This window comes from Podarcis tiliguerta, assembly GCF_965153285.1.
Source record: "Podarcis tiliguerta genome assembly, chromosome: 8".
Classification (NCBI taxonomy): domain Eukaryota; kingdom Metazoa; phylum Chordata; class Lepidosauria; order Squamata; family Lacertidae; genus Podarcis; species Podarcis tiliguerta.
Window position 1 is genome coordinate 79,518,050 of NC_139541.1, and position 21,707 is coordinate 79,539,756.

Consider the following 21,707-nt stretch of genomic DNA (forward strand, 5'->3'; position numbering starts at 1 on the left):
TATAATATTATTATTATTATTTATTATTTATTAGGTCTCGGTGGTGTTCTTGCTGATCCTCCTCTCTCTCTCCTTCCAGGTATGCCCCCCTGGGTATCATGTTCCTGGTAGCTGGCAAGATTGTGGAAATGGAGGATGTGGTTGTCCTCTTCACCAGCCTGGGCAAGTACATCTGCTGCTGCCTGGTGGGCCATGCCATCCACGGCCTCATCGTCCTGCCGGTCATCTACTTCATCTTCACCCGCAAGAATCCTTACCGGTTCCTTTGGGGAATCTTCACTGCCCTGGCTACCGCCTTCGGCACTTCCTCCAGGTATTTATGAGCTGGTTGCGGCTCCAGAAAGCCAGGAGAATGGGGTGGGGGTTTAAAAGGACACCTGTTGCATAGCCAGAGGGGGGGAATTTGCTTGGAGTGAATGGTACTCGAATGCCAGGCAGGGAGGTCGGCTGAATCTCTGCTTCCTCCCCCCCTCCCCCCCTTTAAATCCTTTATTGGAATTCATAGATATCATACAGTGTCTTAAATCCACACATACAAAGAAAAAAAATAGCCTTACATAAATTTACAGTTAAATATTAATTACTCTCTTTCCATTTTCTAACTAAACTAAGATATTCTTAATTTTATTGTTATTTCTGTTGGGAGACACACAGAGTGGCTGGGGAAACCTAGGCAGATGGGTGGGGTATAAATAATAAATAATAATAATTATTATTATTATTATTATTATTATTTTATTTTATTATTAGGTTTGCTTACTAAAATACCTACTTACTTTTCCGTTCCCTTGCAAAGTGGACCCTCAAGGGGCCATAAAAAATTGACAATCACTAAAGCAATGTTACGACACAGTTTCAGCAATAATAATAAAAAAGCAAAGGCACATAAAGTCTGTGTGAAGCATCCCCTGGAAAGCTCATGGGCACAGAATTAACGGGGGGGGGGGGAGCTTTCTTGAAGGCAAGGAACTGTGCAGCTTGGGTGCCACCACTGAGAAGGCTCTCCTTTGCATGTGGACGGAGGCAGCCCTTAGGAGGTCCTGCACGGTGATTTATTCCATGTTGGAACTGGTGGGAGTTGTGCTGCGCCTGTGGGCTGTTTCGGGAGCACTCTCTCTCTCTGCCCACGTTCTCAAGCCGCCTCTTCCTCCTCGCAGCTCTGCCACCCTGCCCCTGATGATGAAGTGTGTCGAGGAGAAGAACGGCGTCTCGAAGCACATCAGCCGCTTCATCCTGCCCATTGGGGCCACGGTCAACATGGACGGGGCTGCCCTCTTCCAGTGCGTGGCTGCCGTCTTCATTGCCCAGCTCAACAGCATGCCTCTCAACTTCATCCAAGTCATCACCATCCTGTGAGTATTCCGACCAGTCTCCCTTCGGACACAAAGGGTGGTCCTTAGAAGCCCACGCAGCTTGCACAACCTGTTCCCTCCCCTTTCCCCAAACAGACAAAGCCCACCGCCCATAGACTGTGGCCCATCTTGCCAAGCTGCTGGCAGGCTCCCTTCGCTGTGTGTGATTTGCGTTCTTCCTTTCGCTGCTCGCCGTGGGGTTGCTCAAACACCCACGTTCTCCTAAGACTTTTCTGCAAAACCAGCCTACCTGATCTGCACCAGGTGGGCCTTCCATTCCTTGCACTTTGGGTGGGGTGGAGAGGCTAGACAAGCCACAAGCAAACAGCAAGCACATGACCAACCATGACAAGGAGTGGACGGAAGCTGCAGCAGCAGCAGCAACAACGTGACTAAGTCGTTGAGCATAAACATCAGGGCAAATATTCCTCTACATCAGCACAGTTTAATAATGTAGAATTTTGAAAGGCGGGGGACGGGTGGCTGGTAGCCCCTGCCACATCCTGGGAATTAAGGGAAGCAAGAGGGCAGGTTGAAGAAAACAAAGAGGAGATTTCCTTTCCTGATATGATGGTTCCCGCACAAATTTCTCGCATTTCCTGTCCTAGAGCTGCAGGAAGTGAGCTTTGGGAGCGAGGAAGTGGGTTTGTCCAGCCCATTCAGCTCCCAAAATTTCAACTTCCTGCTGGTGAAGTGGGTGGTGATAATCCACGCAGGTTCTAAGACCCCTCTGCCCTTTCCTTCCTGGTAGAATGAGAGTGTTAGTCTGCCAGAGGGCACGGGCTACCTTGATGCTTTAGTGCAGGGTTTGGCAACCTAAGGCCCATGGGCCACAAGCTGCCCACGGGGGTTGTTTAACTGGCCCACTAGCTGCCTGCTTGGCAAGTCCCCGTGTGCTGCGCTAAACCAGCACAGCATGGCACGGGGACTCGCTTCCGCAGCACCGGAAATCGCGGGCGCGATCTGGCCCACAGAAGGATCTCTGCTGGAGTGAACTGGCCCAGGCAAGGTAAACCTTGCTGACCCCTGCTTTAGTGGGATATAAAGTCGGCTGCAGAAAAAGGGATCATGAGGCCGCTGAAGAAACAAAGAGGGGATTTATGCTGGGAGGTAGCCTTGGTTCACCCAGAATGGAGGGACTGGGGGTTGGGGGAGATGAAACCTTAAAAAAAATGTGGCAGAGTTTGGTGTGCACTGAAGTGACCGGCTGGGCAGACCAGTGTAGCTGAGCATTTGACAGGCACTTGACTTGACAGGCTGCCTCTGTAAAGCTCTCTGGGTTGATCTTAAGGACTAGGAACCTGGATGAAAATTGAGGCCATTCAGCATATAGTGGGTTGGTTCTGCACCCAGGACCAAATTCTGATCTTGTTCAGGACTTGAAACTCTTTCTAGTCTCTAGGGTTTTATTTGCCTGGCCAAACTCTAGACACCTGCTGCTTCTCCAAGCTCCTCTGATCTTTAAGCCTTCTGCTGTTTCTGCCACGTCAATACCCAATTCCTACAGTGATGATGATCAGCTGGACTAAATTGTCAAGCACCAGCACAAATGCTCCTCTACATCAATACTGTTTAATAGTGCAGAATTTTGAGGGGTGAATAGCTGGTGGTTTGTGGAGCTGTACATCTCTAGCTCCACCCCCCCCCCCCAATATCTCTCACACACTCTATGCAGTGCTTGATTGTAATAATAATAAAAAACCACTCGCAACGCAATTTACAAAAGATTAAACAGCAAAACTTAGAAAAATGTACAACCCTGCTTTGAAACTTCCAAATATATCTTTAAATTCATTCAGGTAGCATCTAGAGACGGGGCCAGCAGCTAGTGTAGAGTCCTGAGCCATGGCCACTTTTGTCAGTGACAAAGTTCTAGTCCTCAAGACTAGAAGAGATGCACTCAGCAAGGCTACTTGGGCTTCTGCTTGGATTTGCCACTCAAGCCCTTCTCCTGCTGCGCTTCTCATCCTCTTCCTCCCCCTATCAAAATGCTAACTCTTCTTAAAAACTCCTCTATCTAGGTTGGAATGAAATAGGGGTCAGCAGTTAGATTGACCAAGGAAAGGCTAGAGACTTTACTTGGCACAAGATTTTGCTTTTTTTAACAGACGTGTCAAGGGCAAAAAACATTTGCAGACTGTTTTTTCGGGTGCATTTTTTTAAAAAAGCAATTGCAAGTAAATTATTGTTTTCTCCAGTTCAGGAGGTGGACCTGTCCCTCCTGGCCTCAAGGTGCTTAATCATCAACTGTGTCTGAGGCCCTTTGTTGCGGCATAGGGCAGTAAGAAGACTGCAGGCTTAGGCAGAACCAGAAGGGGTCCGGAGGGCAGCTGGGAGGTTCTGCTCAAGTGACCTCTGCTCTGCTGGAGGCAGGATTTCAGCTGGGGCTGTTTTTGCTCCTGGCCGGTCATCCGTCCATGTTTGTTCCTCTGTCTTGGGTTAAAAGTGCAGGCCCCCCTCCAAGATCCAGCTCTGCATTCTGCAAACCAAGTTCCAGTCCAGTTTGTGTGTCTCGGTCAACAGCATCACGTGCCGCAGATGTGGCAAGCTGCTTTTGGACCCTGAGGGGATTCTCAAGAACGCTTTTGTCACTGCGTGCCGGCCACGAGGAACCCAAGCAATTCGTTGGGGCTGCCATGTGTGTGTTTTTTAAGGGGTGCTGAGGAAGAGAGGGAGAGCTGTGCCCCTCTCATCACCCTCCGTTGCATTGCAAAGGATCCCACAGCAGATGAACCTCTCAGTATTGTCCCCCTTAACAAGACTGCTGTCCGAAAGGGGTGGGGGGGACGCAATACCTAAGAGATTAAATAATAATAATAGTGTGTGTTTACCCTAAACTAGTTCTTTGGAGTCTAGACCAGTGTGATTTTCTTTTTCATTCATGCTTTATACAATCATACCTCGGGTTACAGATACTTCAGGTTGTGCGATTTCGGGTTGCGCACTACGCCGAACCCGGAAGTACCGGAACGGGTTACTTCTGGGTTTCGGTGCATGCGCAGAAGCGCTGGATCGCAACCCGCACGTGCGCAGATGCAGCGCTGCAGGTTGCAAACGTTCTTCCCGCATGGATCACATTCGCAACCCGAGTGTCCACTGTACAGTGCCAGAAATGCAGGGTAAAGGTAAAGGTACCCCTGCCCGTACGGGCCAGTCTTGCCAGACTCTAGGGTTGTGCGCTCATCTCACTCAAGAGGCCGGGGGCCAGCGCTGTCCGAAGACACTTCCGGGTCACGTGGCCAGTGTGACATCGGTGCTCTGGCGAGCCAGAGCCGCACACGGAAACGCCGTTTACCTTCCCGCTAGTAAGCGGTCCCTATTTATCTACTTGCACCTGGGGGTCCTTTCGAACTGCTAGGTTGGCAGGCACTGGGACCGAACAACGGGAGCTCACCCCGCCGCGGGGATTCGAACCGCCGACCTTTCGATCGGCAAGCCCTAGGCGCTGAGGCTTTTACCCACAGCGCCACCCGCGTCCCTCTGGGAGGGAGGCTTTTAATTTGTCATTTGACGCAGGGAGACAACTGCAGTGGAATTCCCTCCCTTAACAGGCCAGACTAGCCCCATCACCGATGGTCTTGAGTCAGGCAGTTAAAACTGAAATTTCATCTGTGTTGCAGACTACTTCAGGAGTCTTTGTTAGGATGGAGAAGTGCTCTCAGAAGCAGATTACAAATTGGTGGTGATGAGGCCCCTGAGTCTCCTTTATTCTGCTCTGTGGACTTAGGTTTGCCTATTGCAGGGCAGCCTTCGCCAACATGGTGCCCTCCAAATGTTTGGGACTACAGCTCTCATCAGCCCCATCCAGCAAGGCCATGCCCCCATCCACCTCTGCATCATACAGCTGTGCTGGAGGGGGCTAATGGCAGTCATAGTCCAGAACATCTGGAGAGCCCTGAATTGGTGAAGGTGGCTGTTGAGCGTGGGGCACCACTGCTACCCAGCTGGCTTGGGCAGGAAGACCTGTAAGAGGCGCCACAGAGGAGATCGCCTTGTTGCAGCATCAGGGAGGAGCTGAGGGCAGCCTTCACCAGGCTTGTGGCTCTATGGGAGACAGTGCCACTGGTTTTCTCATGCCTAGGGTGAAGAGACGGGCTCTTTAATCCAGGGTGTGGTGCCTGATTCATTCTTGACCCTGCCTAGTGGTGTGTGTTTGTATTCCCCAATTGCCAGCTAATCTGGTTAATACCTGAAGGAGCGTCTCCACCCCCATCGTTCTTCCCAGACACTGAGGTCCAGCTCCAAGGGCCTTCTGGCGTTTCCCTCCCTGTGAGCAAGTGAGGTTACAGGGGACCAGGCAGAGGGCCTTCTTGGTGGTGGTGCCTGCCCTGTGGAACGCCCTCCCTTCAGATGTCAAGGAAATAAACAACTACAGTGGTACCTCCGGTTAAGTACTTAATTCGTTCCCGAGGTCCGTTCTTAACCTGAAACTGTTTTTAACCTGAAGCACCACTTTAGCTAATGGGGCCTCCTGCTGCTGCCGCACCGCCAGAGCACAATTTCTGTTCTTATCCTGGAGCAAAGTTCTTAACCTGAGGTAATATTTCTGGGTTAGCGGAGTCTGTAACCTGAAGCGTATGTAACCCGAGGTACCACTATATCTGACTTTTAGAAAACATCTGAAGGCAGCCCTGTTTTGGGAAGTTTTTGATGTTTTATTCTGTTTTTAGTGTTCTGTTGGGAGCTGCCCAGATGGGCGGGGTATAAACTATTATTATTATTATTATTATTATTATTATTATTATTATTATTTATTATTAGGCATGATTCTCCAGAATGCCAAGAAACGATAAATTGTGAGGGTTAGGGTGGTGCAGAGAGGAACTCGGGTGCACAAACAGGTCATAGTTTGAATAAGGAACCTAGAAGGAGGGAGATGAGGAAATCTTTGGCCAAGGGTCCAAAAACCCAGGCACCCAGTTGCCACTGGTTACTAAAATTGGGAGTAATGCTTGAGTTTCCAGAAGGTGGCTGATCTCTCCAAACCCATCACTATGACTGAATTTATGCTGGTCTGTCTAGGATCTGGTGGCTGCCTTGTCTTGTTCTTAACCAGTAGCCACTTCCTGGAGAAAGGGTTTCCCAGTTAGAGCTCTGACCTCTCTTGGCTAACCTGTGGAAGGAAGGAAGGAAGGAAGGAAGGAAGGAAGGAAGGAAGGAAGGGTGATCAGGCCCACTTGGGGCTCTGATGTCCTTCCAAACCGGCTGCCACAAAATCTGGCTGGTGCCTTCGGCTTTGCAAAAGTTACCGTATTTTTCGCTCCATAAGACACACTTTTTTCTACCTAAAAAGTAAGGGGAAATGTCTGTGCGTCTTATGGAGCAAATGCGTGGTCCCTGGAGCCGAATTGCCCAGGGGCAAAAAGCAGATCATGCTTTTTTTTTTTTTGAAAGAGGGAAGTGGGTGTTGAAACAAAGCCGCTGATCGTTTGCCGATTGGCGAGAGAGATAAGGGACACTAGAGATGAAGGAGGCTGCCTGGGAGGGGGGAGGTAAAGATAGCAAACTTCCAAAGGGGGGAAACAGGAAGACCAAAGCAATAAGGAGAGAAATTAGAAGAAAAGGAGGATCAAAAAGCTGCTTTAGGTAAGGAAAAGACACTAAGGCAAACAAGAGGAAAGGGAATGTCGAAAGGAAACAGCTGATTGGTGGGATCGGAAGAGAGATAAGGGGCCTAGTGGCTGCCTGGGAGGGGGGGAGGTAAAAGCCCATGGATCCTCAGGATTTTTACATTAAAGGTAAAGGTACCCCTGCCCGTACGGGCCAGTCTTGACAGACTCTAGGGTTGTGCGCCCATCTCACTCAAGGAGGCCAAGGGCCAGCGCTGTCCGAAGACACTTCCGGGTCACGTGGCCAGCGTGACATCGCTGCTCTGGCGAGCCAGAGCCGCACACAGAAACGCCGTTTACCTTCCCGCTATTTATTTATTTTTTTACATTGGGTCACCCCAAATTCACCATCAGATCACATAGCATGTCCATGGCTACAGCACCAAAAAAATCACGCATCCACTGTTTCCTGGGGCTGCAATGGTGCTAAAATGTGGTTACAAAGCACGGATCCACATGGATCCTCAGGATTTTTGCATTGGGCCACCCCAAATTCACCATCAGATCACATGTCTGTGGCCACAGCACGAGCCACAAAAATCATACAACTATTTCATTCAGCATATTTTTTTTCTTGTTTTACTCCTCTAAAAACTAGGTGCGTCTTATGGTTAGGTGAGTCTTATGTCGCAAAAAATACGGTACCCTCCTCTCTCCCTGCTGCTTTGGGTTTCCCCCACACTCTCCAGATAAAGACCAAATCCTGCACTTGAGAATCAAGAAGGACACATCTCTTAACCTGCCCCCTTCCATCCCACAGAATTACTGCGACGGCGTCCAGCGTCGGAGCTGCTGGGATTCCTGCGGGTGGCGTCCTCACCCTCGCCATCATCTTGGAAGCTGTCGGGCTGCCCACCAATGACATCTCCCTCATCCTGGCAGTGGACTGGCTTGTGTAAGTACCGCGAGGGCAAAGTTTGAGGGAGAGGCTCAACGACCAGGAGCGACCAGCGATTTCCCTGACTGATGTTCATAGCGTCGCAGGGTTGGCAGGCTGGCTAGTCCCAACTTCCCCATCAAAAGACGGGATCTTTTTCCCTCCCGCCTCCTTGCTAGTTCCCCTTCAGGTCCTCTTCCTCATGTGTTGGCCTCATTCCGCAAGCAGAGAGGAGGGACTTTTGCAGCAAGTGGCTCAAGGAAAAGGCCCCAGGTTCACATAGGAAAGCAGAAGCCATTGCAGAGAGTCGCTGCCTTGAAAGGGGGTGGTAGGTAACCAGTTGACTCTTCTGCAAATAATCCTCTAAGGACATTTTTTTGGGATGGGGCATTTGACTGCACAAAGCTACCTTGGACCAAGGCCACATTTGCACCATACACTGTTAAAAGATGCCATATAATGCCCATTCCGCATTTATAAGAATTTGATCTTTTAGCGTGGCAGCGCCTAAACTTGAACTCGCTGCCTGTTGACATCACCCGTGCTCCCACACTGTTCTCTTTTTTGTCACCTTCCGAATTTTGTTTCATTGATCAGACAAGGCTACCAAGATGCATAGAACGTTGATGTGCGTTTTGATCTGTTTTTAGTTTATTGCTGATTTTAATTCTTAAATAGTTTTTTTAGCTGTTTTTGCCGTTAATTTTACTGTTTCCTCCTTCTTGTAAACCACATTGAAGGTTTTTTTAAAAAAAATACAAGCAAGCTGTGTATAGGTCTTATGAAATAATAAAAATCAATACATTTAAAGGGTGATGATTCCGCTTTAAACAACGACTTCGCCCGGAAAATCCTGGGAGCCGTAGTTTGTTCAGGGTGCAGAGAGTTGTTAGGAGACACTCCTATTCCCCTTCACAGCTACAATTCCCAGAGTTGCCTGTAAAGAAGGATTGATCGTTAAACTACTCTGGGAATTGTAGTTCTGGGAGGGGAACAGAGTCTCCTGACAACACTCTGTACAAACCACAGCTCCCAGAATTCTTCTGGGGAAGCCATTCCTGTTTAAAGTAGTATCAGTGCGCTTTCTATGGATGGTGCAGATGTGGCCAAAATCAGGCTGCTGGTCTGTCCAGCCCTGTAATCAGAGTGGAAGTAGCAGCTCTCCAAAGATTCAAGCAGGGGTCTTTTCCAGCTTTGCTGCCTGACGAGGTCCTTTCAAGCACAGATGCAGTGTTGACTGTGGAACCTTCTGACTCCGAGCCATTTTTCTTCCATTTTTCTTTTTAACCCAGTCTCTCTGGGGAGGAATCAAGCAGGTCTCTCCTCCAACTCTCCTCCAATATGTCCCCGGGATGCTCATTTACCCGCTGAGCGGTGTGTTTTTGTTTGTGGCGGCCAGGGGGTGTATTTGTCCAACTGACTTGTCCAGTATGGCTGGCTGGGCCAGGTGTGCTGAGGGTCCCTGGGGGGGCCTCAGAGGAAAGGTTAAAAGCAGCTGAGCGTTTAGCTTCTCCTCCTGTCGCTTGGGGGAATCTGCACATGGTGCAAGAATACAGGAAGGGCCCGGCTGGATCTGGCCCAAAGGTCTTGCCTGGTTCAGCAGCCACATGCCTCTGCGTGTTCTTAAGCGGGGCACAAAGGTTTCGGCCTTTCCCTCACTGCGAGAAGCCAAGTTACAGGGAACCAGGCAGAGGGCCTTCTCGGTGGTGGCGCCCTGCCTGTGGAACGTCCTCCCACCAGATGTCAAAGAGAACAACAATTACAGACATCTGAAGGCAGCCCTGTTTAGGGAAGCTTTTAATGTTTGATGTATTACAGTATTTTAATATTTTTTTGGAAGCCGCCCAGAGTGACGGGGGAAGCCCAGCCAGATGGGCGGGGTATAAATAATAAATTATTATTATTATTATTATTCCCTGCTGTTCGTCTGGTTCTCACAGATAGATTGCTCCTTAACATGGAGGCTCTGTGTCCAGTGAATGTTGCTAACAACCCTTATTGCTTAACCCCTAGCACCTCAGTCATTGCCTATTTTCTTTTGCACCAGGGATCGCACCTGTACCGTCCTAAACGTGGAAGGCGATGCTTTTGGCGCTGGGCTCCTGCAGGTATACACCGAAAGGACGGAAGGCAAGGCAGAGGCAGAGGAGCTGATGGAGATCAAGACGGACGCCGGCAAGGAAGTGGGGGCGGAAGAAGGCTCCCCACTGATCAAGAGGGACGGGCCTGCCCCCTTGGAGGGCATCAACTCCTGCGAAAAAGAATCCGTGATGTAAAGCAGCCTGCGAAGAGGCTAGACTTTGGTTTTTTTTAAAGTTAGGGTTCCATTTTTAAGGACAGCTCCCGAATCTGCTCCACCTCTGAAAGACTTCTGTTTCCCATAAGAAGCAAGTTCAGGCAGTTTGGTGATGGGGAACGTCTTCGATTTTTACCCAGCACACTCCTTTCCACCTTTTTTTAATGACTGATTTTTCACACAGTGCTTTTTAAAATTTCAAAACAGGACTTTTCCCCCCTGAAAAATGTCAATGTTGGGGGCTTGATGCTGCCTGGAAATAGCTCTGCTTGGCTGGAAGCCTCTCCCTCTTTAAGGAGATGAGGGCTGGGGGTGCTGTTGCTCAGGAGAAAGGGCACTCTGGATATTCTCAGAGGCACAATACTTTGCACGTTCCAGGCTGAACCCTTAAGTTTTTAAATCTGCAATGTGGAAACTGGTAGTAGTGACTCTGGAGGTCTCTTAATATCACTCTTTTCCTTCTTCCAGATCTCTAGCTACCTTTGCTGCTTTTTATTTTATTTTGTGTTTTGGACCAAGCAAGGGGGTGGGTGTTGTCCTTTCTGTGTCTAGTATAGTTGACTCCCTCCCATTGTCGTCACCCCCCTTTTTAGTTACATTTCATTGCAGGAAGAGGAAGCAGACTGCTTTATTTCCGGACAGATTTATTCTCCCTTGGCCACCCCACAATTCAGTAACTTGAACAGTGCACCGCTTGAACCTATAAATACCTGTCGTCAAACAGGAATGGGGGGAGAGAGAATTTCTTTCTGTCTTTTACAATTTCTTTGCCTTGCAACTTCTCTTCAAATCCTTATGCCAAGGCTGTGCGATGTGCAATTGAACATTGAGAGTCACCGCTGGGTCGCTGGAATTTCTGCCATTCCCTGCAAAGCCAAAATTTTCCTTGAACTGCTTAAAACCTACCTATTTTCCTCCCTTCTTCCCTGCTTGGGTCGTGCAAGAACTAGACAGCACTCCAGTGCTTTCCTGAAGTGGCAACTCCTGGTTCCAGCAGCTGCGATGTAATTTAATTTATTTCTGGAACTTAAAAGGATCCGAATGGTGTTTTTTCTCTCCGCACTGGAATTAAAGGCGCAGGGCAGCGTTAGGAGGTCAAAGAGAGTCAGCGAGACTGGAGTAGCTTCAGAGGTGAGAGTTAACCTCGGGGGCTCCATTTCCCATCACTTTCATTCCAGTCTTGTGCCGAGCAGCCGCTGCTGTGCAAGTGGGCAGGCTTTGCAGAAGGAGCTGGTGAGTGGTGGCCCCCGTGGACCAAATTTTCAGCACTGCCTGGCCTGTCCAAAGCCCAGCAGACGCTGAAGCAGACATTGGCAGTGAGGAAGAAAGGGAGGAAGTATCACCGGCGATGGGACAGAGTAGGAAAAGTGGTGGAATCTTTGGATAGGTGTGCGTGCAGGAGGTGAACCTCCAGGGCCCTTCTGCCTTCCTTGCAGTGGCTCACAAACGCCTGGCAGCACCCCCACAGAGAAGTGCAGGGCCTTAACTTAAAGCAAATATATGCTTATGCACACACAGGGTCACTTGGAAAGCGTGGCCAGGCCTGCAGCCTTGCCCTTGTCTCACACGCAGGCTTAGACTTTGACCAATGGAATCTTTTGTACCTTTTCAAGTGTCTCTGCAATCTTGAGGACTGGGAACTTAGCTGAGAATCGTCTGATTCTCCCATATGGCCTCGGTCCAGTATACCTGAAGGAGCGTCTCCACCCCCATCGTTCTGCCCGGACACTGAGGTCCAGTGCTGAGGGCCTTCTGGTGGTTCCCTCCCTGCAAGAAGCCAAGTTACAGGGCCTTCTCAGTAGTGGCACCCGCCCTGTGGAACACCCTCCCACCAGATGTCAAAAGAGAAAAACAACTTCCAGACTTTTAGAAGACATCTGAAGGCTGCCCTGCTCAGGGAAGCTTTTAATGTTTAATGTTATTGTATTTTAATATTCTGTTGGAAGCCGCCCAGAGTGGCTGGGGAAACACAGGAAGATGGGTGGGGTATAAATAATATATTATTATTATTATTATTATTATTATTATTATTATTATTATTGGCATTGGATTCTACCGGGGCATATCTACTTCCATACCTTTCAGATGCTGGTGCCTTATGCCTCCACAATGCCCTGTGCAGATCCAGAATGCATACTATAATAATAATAATTTATTATTTATACCCCAGCCACTCTGGACGGCTCCCAACAGAATATTAAAAACACTATAAAAGATCATAGATTAAAAACTTCCCTAAACAGGGCTGCTTTCAGATGTCTTCTAAAAGTCAGAAAGCTGTTTATTTCCTTGACATCTGATGGGAGGGCGTTCCACAGGGCAGGCACCACTACCTTTTGCTGATGAAAATGTGGGTTTCGCCGCAGGCACTCATAACCTGGCCAATAGCTGCCTGAAGCATATCAATGGAGATGTTTTGCAGTCTTTAAAAAAATAACTCGGTAGAATGTCAGAGCTTTTAAATCCGACTTCAATGTTTTGAACTGTAGATCTTATTGATTAGTTGGATGCAGTCTCTTCCGTTTTGGCCATGCAGGACTCCTTAGCAGGCTTTGTGTGTCAAAATTCAGAGGTAGGTTTCAAGTGGGGTCTAGGCAAACACCAATTGTTCCATGAGGCAATTAGGTTTTGGTCTCACAATGCTCTGGAAGCAGATATTCTGGTCATGTTCCTTTAAGATATTTCTGCTGCTGAAATGTTAACTTGATGGATGTGCGAGAGAAAGGGCTGCCTAGCCCCCTTCTTTAGTTACTCTTCTAAAGCATATAAGAAGTTAGGGAGAGCCATCTGTTGGCAAAATTGATCAATCTGTTGTTAACCGCCCTGTGATCTTTGGATCATAGAATCATAGAGTTGGAAGAGACCACAAGGGCCATCGAGTCCAACCCCCTGCCAAGCAGGAAACACCATCAGAGCACTCCTGACATATGGTTGTCAAGCCTCTGCTTAAAGACCTCCAAAGAAGGAGACTCCACCACACTCCTTGGCAGCAAATCCCACTGTCGAACAGCTCTTACTGTCAGGAAGTTCTTCCTAATGTTTAGGTGGAATCTTCTTTCTTGTAGTTTGGATCCATTGCTCCGTGTCCGCTTCTCTGGAGCAGCAGAAAACAACCTTTCTCCCTCCTCTATGTGACATCCTTTTATATATTTGAACATGGCTATCATATCACCCCTTAACCACCTCTTCTTCCAGGATGAAGAGCAGTATACAAATTTAAATAATAATCATAATCTCTGACGGGTTTATGCTCCTCCATCTAGCAACTTTCTCCTTTAGAAGTTCTTGTGGTTGTGCAAAGGAGACTTAAGGAAGTGGTCAAACAGGATTGTGTGCACCCTGCAGAGAAACACAATTCTGCACAGCAGAAAAGCTGGATTGGTAGACGATGCGTGAATTAAATGTATTTACTTGGTGAACATAATAATAATGTTGCAAGGACAGCACTAGTAGGTATTTTCACCTCTGACTGCTGAAAGTTGTAGATTCTGAAATACGGTGGTACCTCCGGTTAAGTACTTAATTCGTTCCAGAGGTCCGTTCTTAACCTGAAACTGTTCTTAACCTGAAGCACCACTTTAGCTAATGGGGCCTCCTGCTGCGCCGCCAGAGCACGATTTCTGTTCTCATCCTGAAGCAAAGTTCTTAACCTGAAGCACTATTCCTGGGTTAGTGGAGTGTGCAACCTGCAGCGTATGTAACGTGAAGCGTATGTAACCCGAGGCACCACTGTACTTATACAGTGGTACCTCGGGTTACAGATGCTTCAGGTTACAGACTCCGCTAACCCAGAAATAGTACCTCGGGTGAAGAACTTTGCTTCGGGATGAGAACAGAAATCGTGCAGTGGCGGCAGCGGGAGGCCCCATTAGCTAAAGTGGTGCTTCAGGTTAAGAACAGTTTCAGGTTAAGAACGGACCTCTGGAATGAATTAAGTTCTTAACCCGAGGTACCACTGTATAAGGAATGAGTTAGGAACTTACTTTCCCCCCAAAATAAAAGCTACTCTTTTGTGACTGGTTCACCACCTGCATGCAATAGCACATAATGTCCAAATAATGTGCAAAGTTCTCCTGGTGAGAATTCTGGAGTTCTCCCTTCGTGCCAACAGAGCTCCCCACCTGTTTGGGCAGGAATGGTGTTTAAGTGTTCTCTGAGTGGGCGGAGACCGCTGGCATTAAACAGGAGCTCTCTAGATTGCATCTCCACACAGGTTTGTGCCAAGGCTTCCCCTGCCAAAGCAACTTTTATGAGAAGTGCCTGTTGAGATCAGATGAGGAGTGGAAACATCTCCCGCTCTTCTGGGGGCACAGGCTGTACTACATCAAAGCCCGGAGCCTGCAAGTTTCAGGGTTTGAACTTTTGGTTCTAACAAGTCCAGGTGTGACTTAACGGAGAGAGAAAAGTGTGTGACTCTGGGATGGGGGAAAGAAGCAGAGGCTTCTGGCAGGGCTGTGTGCTCTATCCGCCATTGCTGCAATGATACAACTCAAAGCGGATAAGTGGTTAAGGTTCACAGCCCTTAGGTGTGGGGATCCAGGGTTTTCCTCCTTTCCATGGCTAGCAAAGCCAAAATGAAATTGTGCACAGACTGCAAAATAAATTGTACAAAACATGAAACGACGCCAGTTTTATCCGTGTGCCTGATTTATATACAGGATGTGGTTTTCCTTGGTACATGATTTTTTACTTTTAGCGCAGAACGCATGCATTCCCTGGCGTTGGGTGATCATAGGCGGCTGGCTCCTGCACCCCTCCTTTCCACAACCTTCAAATGCCAGTGACTGGTATCCAGCTGGCACTTCAGAATAAACATGGGTTTTTGTTTTAGTGCCAAATATACCACCCTCTGGGACGCGGGTGGCGCTGTGGGTTAAAGCCTCAGCGCCTAGGGCTTGTCGATCGAAAGGTCGGCGGTTCGAATCCCCGCGGCGGGGTGCGCTCCCGTTGCTTGGTCCCAGCGCCTGCCAACCTAGCAGTTCGAAAGCACGTCAAAATACAAGTAGATAAATAGGGACCGCTTACTAGCGGGAAGGTAAACGGCGTTTCCGTGTGCGGCTCTGGCTTGCCAGAGCAGCGATGTCACGCTGGCCACGTGACCCGGAAGTGTCTTTGGACAGCGCTGGCCCCCGGCCTCTTTGAGTGAGATGGGCGCACAACCCTAGAGTCTGTCAAGACTGGCCCGTACGGGCAGGGGTACCTTTACCTTTACTTTATACCACCCTCTGTATTCTGACATGAGGGGCAGTTTTTAATACAAGCTGTGTTGAGAGCCAATGCAGGTGGATTGTTCCAAGTGGGAAGCTGTGGGTGCAAGTTGGTACTCTTCATGCTGCTTTAGTTAACAGTCGCTACCTCTTGTTTCTCAAAAAGTACCCTCAGTTGCTGAACTCCATTCAGAATTGCCCTCAACCCACAAAGAGGGAAAGTGCGGACCAACACTGGGGCTCTCTAAGCCCCCATCTGCAAAGGGGTTTGGGTGCACATGACAGCTGACACTTTGGTGATCCTGAGCCACAAAATTTGGGAAGGGAACCTACAGGGTTATCTGGTCTTGCTGCTTGCCCAGACAGAGGATTGTCTGCTTGCTGCTAAGTCTTCTCAGCTGCTCAGTGAAAGCAGGAGATGGGCACAGCCTCCCTCTGTCTTTCCTTCTGCTTATGCAGTCCTGATCCTGTACGGAAGAGAGCCTAGCCTGTAGGCTGCCTATACCACTAAGTGCTATTGGGTGGTGCACTTGCTTTAGCTTCTGTTTCACAGTCAACGGGTGCAGAATGGCACCATCTCTGTATGTCGGGGATATATTTGATGCCTGGGTTAAGAGCATAGCTGTCAAGCGTCCCTTATTTGGAGGGACAGTCCCTTATCCCAGCGCCATGTCCCGCTGCTGTCCCTTATTGATAGATGTCCCTTAAATTTCCCAGGTTTCAAAGGAAGCAGCTCCTCTCCCTCCCTCCCTGCCAGTCAGGGAGGAGGGAGGCTACAACTGTGTTTCTTGGCTGCCCGGCCCGCCCCCCCTCCGGCCTCCTCTCACCAGCCTCGGCCCCCGGGAACCCCTCCCCACCGGGACCGGTGGGAGCCTCGGGCCCTTCCCCCACCATCCTCCTCATGGCCGCTGAACTGGGTGTCTCTGCCTGGGGCCTCCCCTCTGCCCGTCACCGCCGCTCCCGCTCCTGCTAGGCCGTACTGTGGCAGTGCCGCCAAAGGACCCGGATGAGATGGGCAGCCTGGCATGGTCTATGAACTGATGAGGAGCCTTGAGAGGAGAGCGAGGGCAACCATAGAGAAAGCAGTTCAAAGAGAGGAGGAAGAGGAGGAGGCGGAGGCGCGGGCAGGTGTTCCAAGGGCTACAAGGGAAGGACCACAGGCGCTTCTCCCATAGATTTGTAGTGGTAGACTAGCATAGATGGTCTGATCGGCCGGTTTGCTTCGGGCGCTATTTCCCCCTCCTGCCCCGCCTGATGGAATTGAGAGCTGCAAATGGAGCACGAGAGAAAAGATACAGAACTGCAGCAGCATCTTCGTAGCTTGGACTTCGTTTTGCGCGAAAAGTGGTTGCTGCTTGTAGTTATTTAATTGCAGTGTTTCATCGGCTGGTGTCTTGAGCAGCAACCTCTGGAAACGAAGGGCTAAAAACCGGCGCTGCTCTCCCAAATGATCTGGTCCCTTTTAACTGGTTGACTAAAATCCCTTATTTTGGCTGCTGGTCCCTTATTTTCAAATCTGTAAGTTGACAGCTATGGTTAAGAGCTGACTTCCCTAGGAAGCAGCTATGATAACTTCCTTCCCAGTATCTGAACAGGTGAGCCAGGTGGGCTGTTGTGCCAACTGGCATTTATCTCCGATGTTGAAGCTGCTGGGCTTTGGCGGGGGCAGAGGGGTGGCGGTGGGCTTGCATTTTTTCAAACCAGGCCCTGCTCTTCTGTCTTTATTAACAGCCTGATCTGCAGGGAGCTGCTTCTTTCCATTCTTTTAAAGTTGGACCTGCAATCAAGCTGCTCTTAAAAAGATGCAGGCAGGGAATGTTGTGTTTCTGGTGAGCTAGCGCCCCCCCAAAGAGGTGGCGAGACTGATTTTTGGGGGGTGGGGTGATAAATCAGGTTGGTTGTTATTTGCACACAATCTCCTTCCTACATTTTGGGGTGGGGTGGGGGAGGAAATGCACAATTGCCACATCACACAAGATAATAAAAAGAGATTTGGAAGCAATGCGTGTTGCTTTGTTTTCTTCATTAATGTTAAATCGTTTCTGTGGCGCTTCCCCGCGGAAGGCGATTGCGTTATCACTTTTTACGCTTGAGGCTCCCGATGTAATGTGTGGCGCAGCAGTTGCCAGCAGGTTGCCTGCAGCTTCCCAGGTTTCCACAGGCCTCTGCTGATGAAATTAGGTTTCAAAGCAGCATTGTCTGTAGTCAATAGAATCTTCTGCAGTGTCTAAGAAGGGTGTCCGCAATAGTTTTTTCTGCCCATTGATCCATAAGCAACCCCTGCCAGTGATACTGACCACTGCAAGCAACGGCTTATAAATTACTAAAATGAGAATTGTTCCAACATATTTTTTGTCTTATTATTACAGGAACTTACATGATAAATAAATAACAGACCCTGGGAAATTTACAAGCCATTGCCTGCACGGGTTGTCCTCTTCCCTTTTTCTTTTTTGCAAACTCTTATGTGCAATTCCTGAGTTTAGTGGAAGTGATGCTACCCTAAGGTAGCCTTCCTACCTTAGGGAGAAGGAAACATGGGAACCTGCCTTACACCTGGTCTATTTGTTCATCTAACTCAGCACAGTACTTTAATGGGCAGTGAGACGCGGGTGGCGCTGTGGTCTAAACCACTGGGCCTCTTGAGCTTGCCGATCAGAAGGTCGGCAGTTCGAATCCCCGCGACGGGATGAGCTCTCTTACTCTGTCCCAGCTCCTGCCAACCTAGCAGTTCGAAAGCATACCAGTGCAAGTAGGTAAATGGGTTCCGCTGCGGCGGGAAGGTAAACAGTGTTTCCATGCGCTCTGGTTTCCGTCACGGTGTTCCGTTGTGCCAGAAGCGGTTTAGTCATGCTTGCCACATCAACAAGAAAGCTGTCTGTGAACAAACTCCGGCTCCCTCGGCCTGAAAGCGAGATGAGTGCGCAACCCCATTGTTGTTGCTTAGTCGTTTAGTTGTATCCGACTCTTCGTGACCCCATGGACCAGAGCATGCCAGGCACTCCTGTCTTCCACTGCCTTCCGCAGTTTGGTCAAACTCATGTTGGTAGCTTTGAGAACACTATCCAACCATCTCGTCCTTCTCGGGGGGCTTCTCTTCTCATGAGGTGGCCAAAGTATTGGAGTCTCAGCTTCAGGATCTGTCCTTCCAGTGAGCACTCAGGGCTGATTTCCTTAAGGATGGATAGGTTTGATCTTCTTGCAGTCCATGGGACTCTCAAGAGTCTCCTCCAGCACCATAATACTTTGGCCACCTCATGAGAAGAGAAGACTCCCTGGAAAAGACCCTGATGTTGGGAAAGATGGAGGGCAGAAGGAGAAGGGGACGACAGAGGACAAGATGGTTGGACAGTGTTCTTGAAGCTACCAGCATGAGTTTGACCAAACTGCGGGAGGCAGTGGAAGACAGGAGTGCCTGGCGTGCTCTGGTCCATGGAGTCACGAAGAGTCGGACGCGACTAAACGACTAAGCAACAACAATCTCTCCTGTATCTTCATTCCAAATACTGAAGGGGAACATTGCAAGCCACATCATGTACTCTTGACTGTAGCTACATTTGCAGCCGGTGGCAGGTTTTCTCTTTGTGGAAGCCAGAACCACAGTCAACTCTGCACAAAAGGCAAGGGGCGCCTGCTGTCTCTGTGGGCTGCATTAGGCTCAAGGCGAGTTTGGGTATCCTGCAAATCCTGGCCTGCCCCGGCAAACTCTGAGGAGCTGCTCGTGCCTGGGCTGAATAGCTGCGTGGGTGCAGCTCCTGGGTGCTCGCCAGCCTCTGAACAAAGAACGCAGGGCTTGAGGTACAAGGAAAAACAGACCTTAAGGGAACGCGGTCTTCTGTCCTCTGTTGACTTGCTGAAGCTTGCTTCCCATTCTGCCCTTTTGGTACCTGGCAAGGTTGAAGCACCTGGCACATACACGACACACCCAAACGGCTGGGTGTGTAACAAGGGGAAGCTGTGTGCACAAAGGGAGAGGGAGGCTTGGCTGGGCAGGAACAGGCCCGACACTGCTTGGCTGGTGGGCTGCAGTTTTTATTTCCCATGAAATAAAAAATTAAGGTCTTCTATAATAAATGTTCATGGATTTGCCAGGCAAACACATACATAAATGTATGGGTCACATGTCTGAGGCAGCACAGAAGGGCAGTCCTGGAGCCATTTTGGCTCCCAAACTGACCAAATGAATTCTCTGCAAGGTCAAGGAAAATGGAAGAGCCTCCCCATTGTCTTTTCATTCACAAAAGCTGTCTTAAGGGTATGTCTGTGTATGAATAGGGTGAGCCTGTGACCTGGCTCAGGAAGTAAGTTTTTTTCATACAAAAGACTGGCCAGGCTCCCCAGGGTATCCAATCAAGTAAGCATTCACAGGTAACCTGCCACAGGAGATAAACGACAGGAGATAAACAAGGCACTCAGATTTCTGCTGTAGACCGCCCTTTCTGTGATGTAGGTATGATGTGTCTGAGGGATGGTCTTGGACTCCAGGGCAGGCACACCTGGGTTCTGGGTCTTCCTCCTTTCCTGCGTGCGAAGGGGGCACCCTGTTGCAACAGTTCAATAAAGACCAGGCTTACGAGCTGTTTTGCTTCTCAGTATTCTCTGGTGGGCCTCTGTTCTTTTCTCTGACCGATGGAGAACCTGCAAAGGACTCTATAAGGGCTCTTGTGTCCCCCATAAGGGAATAAGGGCAGATTTTCATTTATTACTCCCAAGAGAAGAGCCTAGTTAAAGCACTCTGTGCCAGAGTGATAGGAAGCTGCCTTATATTGCCAGCTCGTTGGGTCTATTTAGCTTAGTATTGTCTTCACGGACTGGCAGCATCTCTGCAGGCAAGGATTTCCCAACCCTATCTGGGGATACAGAGGATTAAACCTGCATGCAAAACAGTTGCTCTGAGCTATGGGCCTTCCCTTGTTGACAGCCAGACATCAAGAGTGCTGGGCTAGGTGGAATAATGGTTTGACATGATATACTCCCTGTTGTTTTGTACCCATTTCCTAGACTGTCCGTAGGGGATGATGAGAGCTGGATTCCAATGGCATTGGGAGGGCCATGCTATAAGCTACCCTGAGTGTCGTACAAAACAAAAGAAACACATTCTGGCAATGCATTTATTGTGCCTTTGGCAACTGCGCGACCGTCGCCCAGAAACGGGGATTAGCTGTTGATTTGTGTTGAAATACTCGGAAGAAGAAGAAAAGCTCACATGGATAGTTTTACATAAACCATAAAACCGATGCAAAATCTGCCGCCAGAGAACGATCGCATAGGGTTTTGCCTCATTTAAGTGTGGCCCAATCCTATGCATGTTTGCTCAGAGTTATATCCCGCCCCCTGACAGCAAGAGGACTTATTCACAAGCTAAATTAATCCCCAAAACAGCGCTGTGTGGCTTTCCGAACAACATTCAGGAATTTAGTGCCTTTCCCAGCAGTGACTCACTTCATTTTGCTCCGTGTGCAGCTGCGATGGGCATAAAGAGTTTCACTGATCGAGCTGAAACTGAACCCCCCCCCCTCATTTTAGAAATCTGGAGTCTCATGCAAATTCTGAAGACAAGAACAGATTTGCTGGATCAGGCCAGGGGCCCATCTAGGGCAGTATCCTGTTCTCACAGGACTTTGCTACAACAGGCCTTCCCCCTTCTGCAGTTTCCAGCTACTGATATTCAGAAGCCTAACATCTCCCACTGCTAATGCAGAGCATAACCGTTGTGCCGAGTAGCCATTGATAGCAAAAGATCCTCCATATTTCTCTAACCCTCCTTTAAAGCCATCCAGTCTGGCAGCCATCACTACCTCTTTAACTAGGCATGGACAGACTTTTTTGTCTGTCCTTAATCTTAGGCCCATCCAGTGAAACTGGATCTTGCGAGGGTGGCGGCAGCTGGCAGGCTGGAAGAGTGGAGGTTTGTAGCTTCAGTGTTTTGGGACACTGTCTTATAAGGAAGTGTGAGGGCAGGCTGCTGCTGCCCTCTTCTGGCAAAAACTTCACACAACCTAGCAAAAAGCTGGGCAACAGGTGAGGTAGAGACGCTCTCTAGATCAGGGGCAGGCAACCTAAGGCCTGGGGGCCGGATGCGGCCCAATTGCCTTCTCAGTCTGGCCCGCGGACGGTCTGAGAATCAGCGTGTTTTTACATGAGTAGAATGTGTCCTTTTATTTAAAATGCATCTCTGGGTTATTTGTGGGGCCTAGGAATTCATTTCCCCCCCAAAAATATAGTCCGGCCCACCACATGGTCTGAGGGACGGTAGACCGGCCCACGGCTGAAAAAGGTTGCTGACCCCGTTCTAGATCAGGCTTCCTCAACCTCGGCCCTCCAGATGTTTTGGACTACAATTCCCATCATCCCTGACCACTGCTC

The 21,707-nt window shown here is 49.2% G+C and overlaps 1 protein-coding gene and 1 long non-coding RNA gene across 3 annotated transcripts in view; one reads left to right on the top strand and one right to left on the bottom strand.

The window, feature by feature from the left end:
- The window catches only part of SLC1A5 (solute carrier family 1 member 5), a 39,068-nt gene extending 27,901 nt beyond the window's left edge, over positions 1-11,167 (top strand). Inside the window, exons 5-8 of the mRNA XM_083455438.1 lie at positions 80-313; positions 1,158-1,352; positions 7,722-7,856; positions 9,886-11,167. Of these exons, the coding sequence (XP_083311564.1) occupies positions 80-313; positions 1,158-1,352; positions 7,722-7,856; positions 9,886-10,114 (793 nt within the window). The 3' untranslated portion in view covers positions 10,115-11,167. The remainder of the gene's footprint in view (positions 1-79; positions 314-1,157; positions 1,353-7,721; positions 7,857-9,885) is intronic.
- Positions 11,168-12,079: 912 nt separating this feature from the next.
- On the bottom strand, positions 12,080-14,212 carry LOC310684829. 2 transcript variants are annotated; one of them, XR_014514840.1, is made up of 4 exons: positions 14,088-14,212; positions 13,318-13,863; positions 12,462-12,957; positions 12,416-12,430 (listed from the first exon to the last, which is right to left on the bottom strand). It is a non-coding gene; the product is annotated as an uncharacterized lncRNA (long non-coding RNA). The 2 variants fall into 2 exon arrangements; XR_014514839.1 differs by having other exon boundaries at positions 12,080-12,957.
- Positions 14,213-21,707: the final 7,495 nt, after the last annotated feature.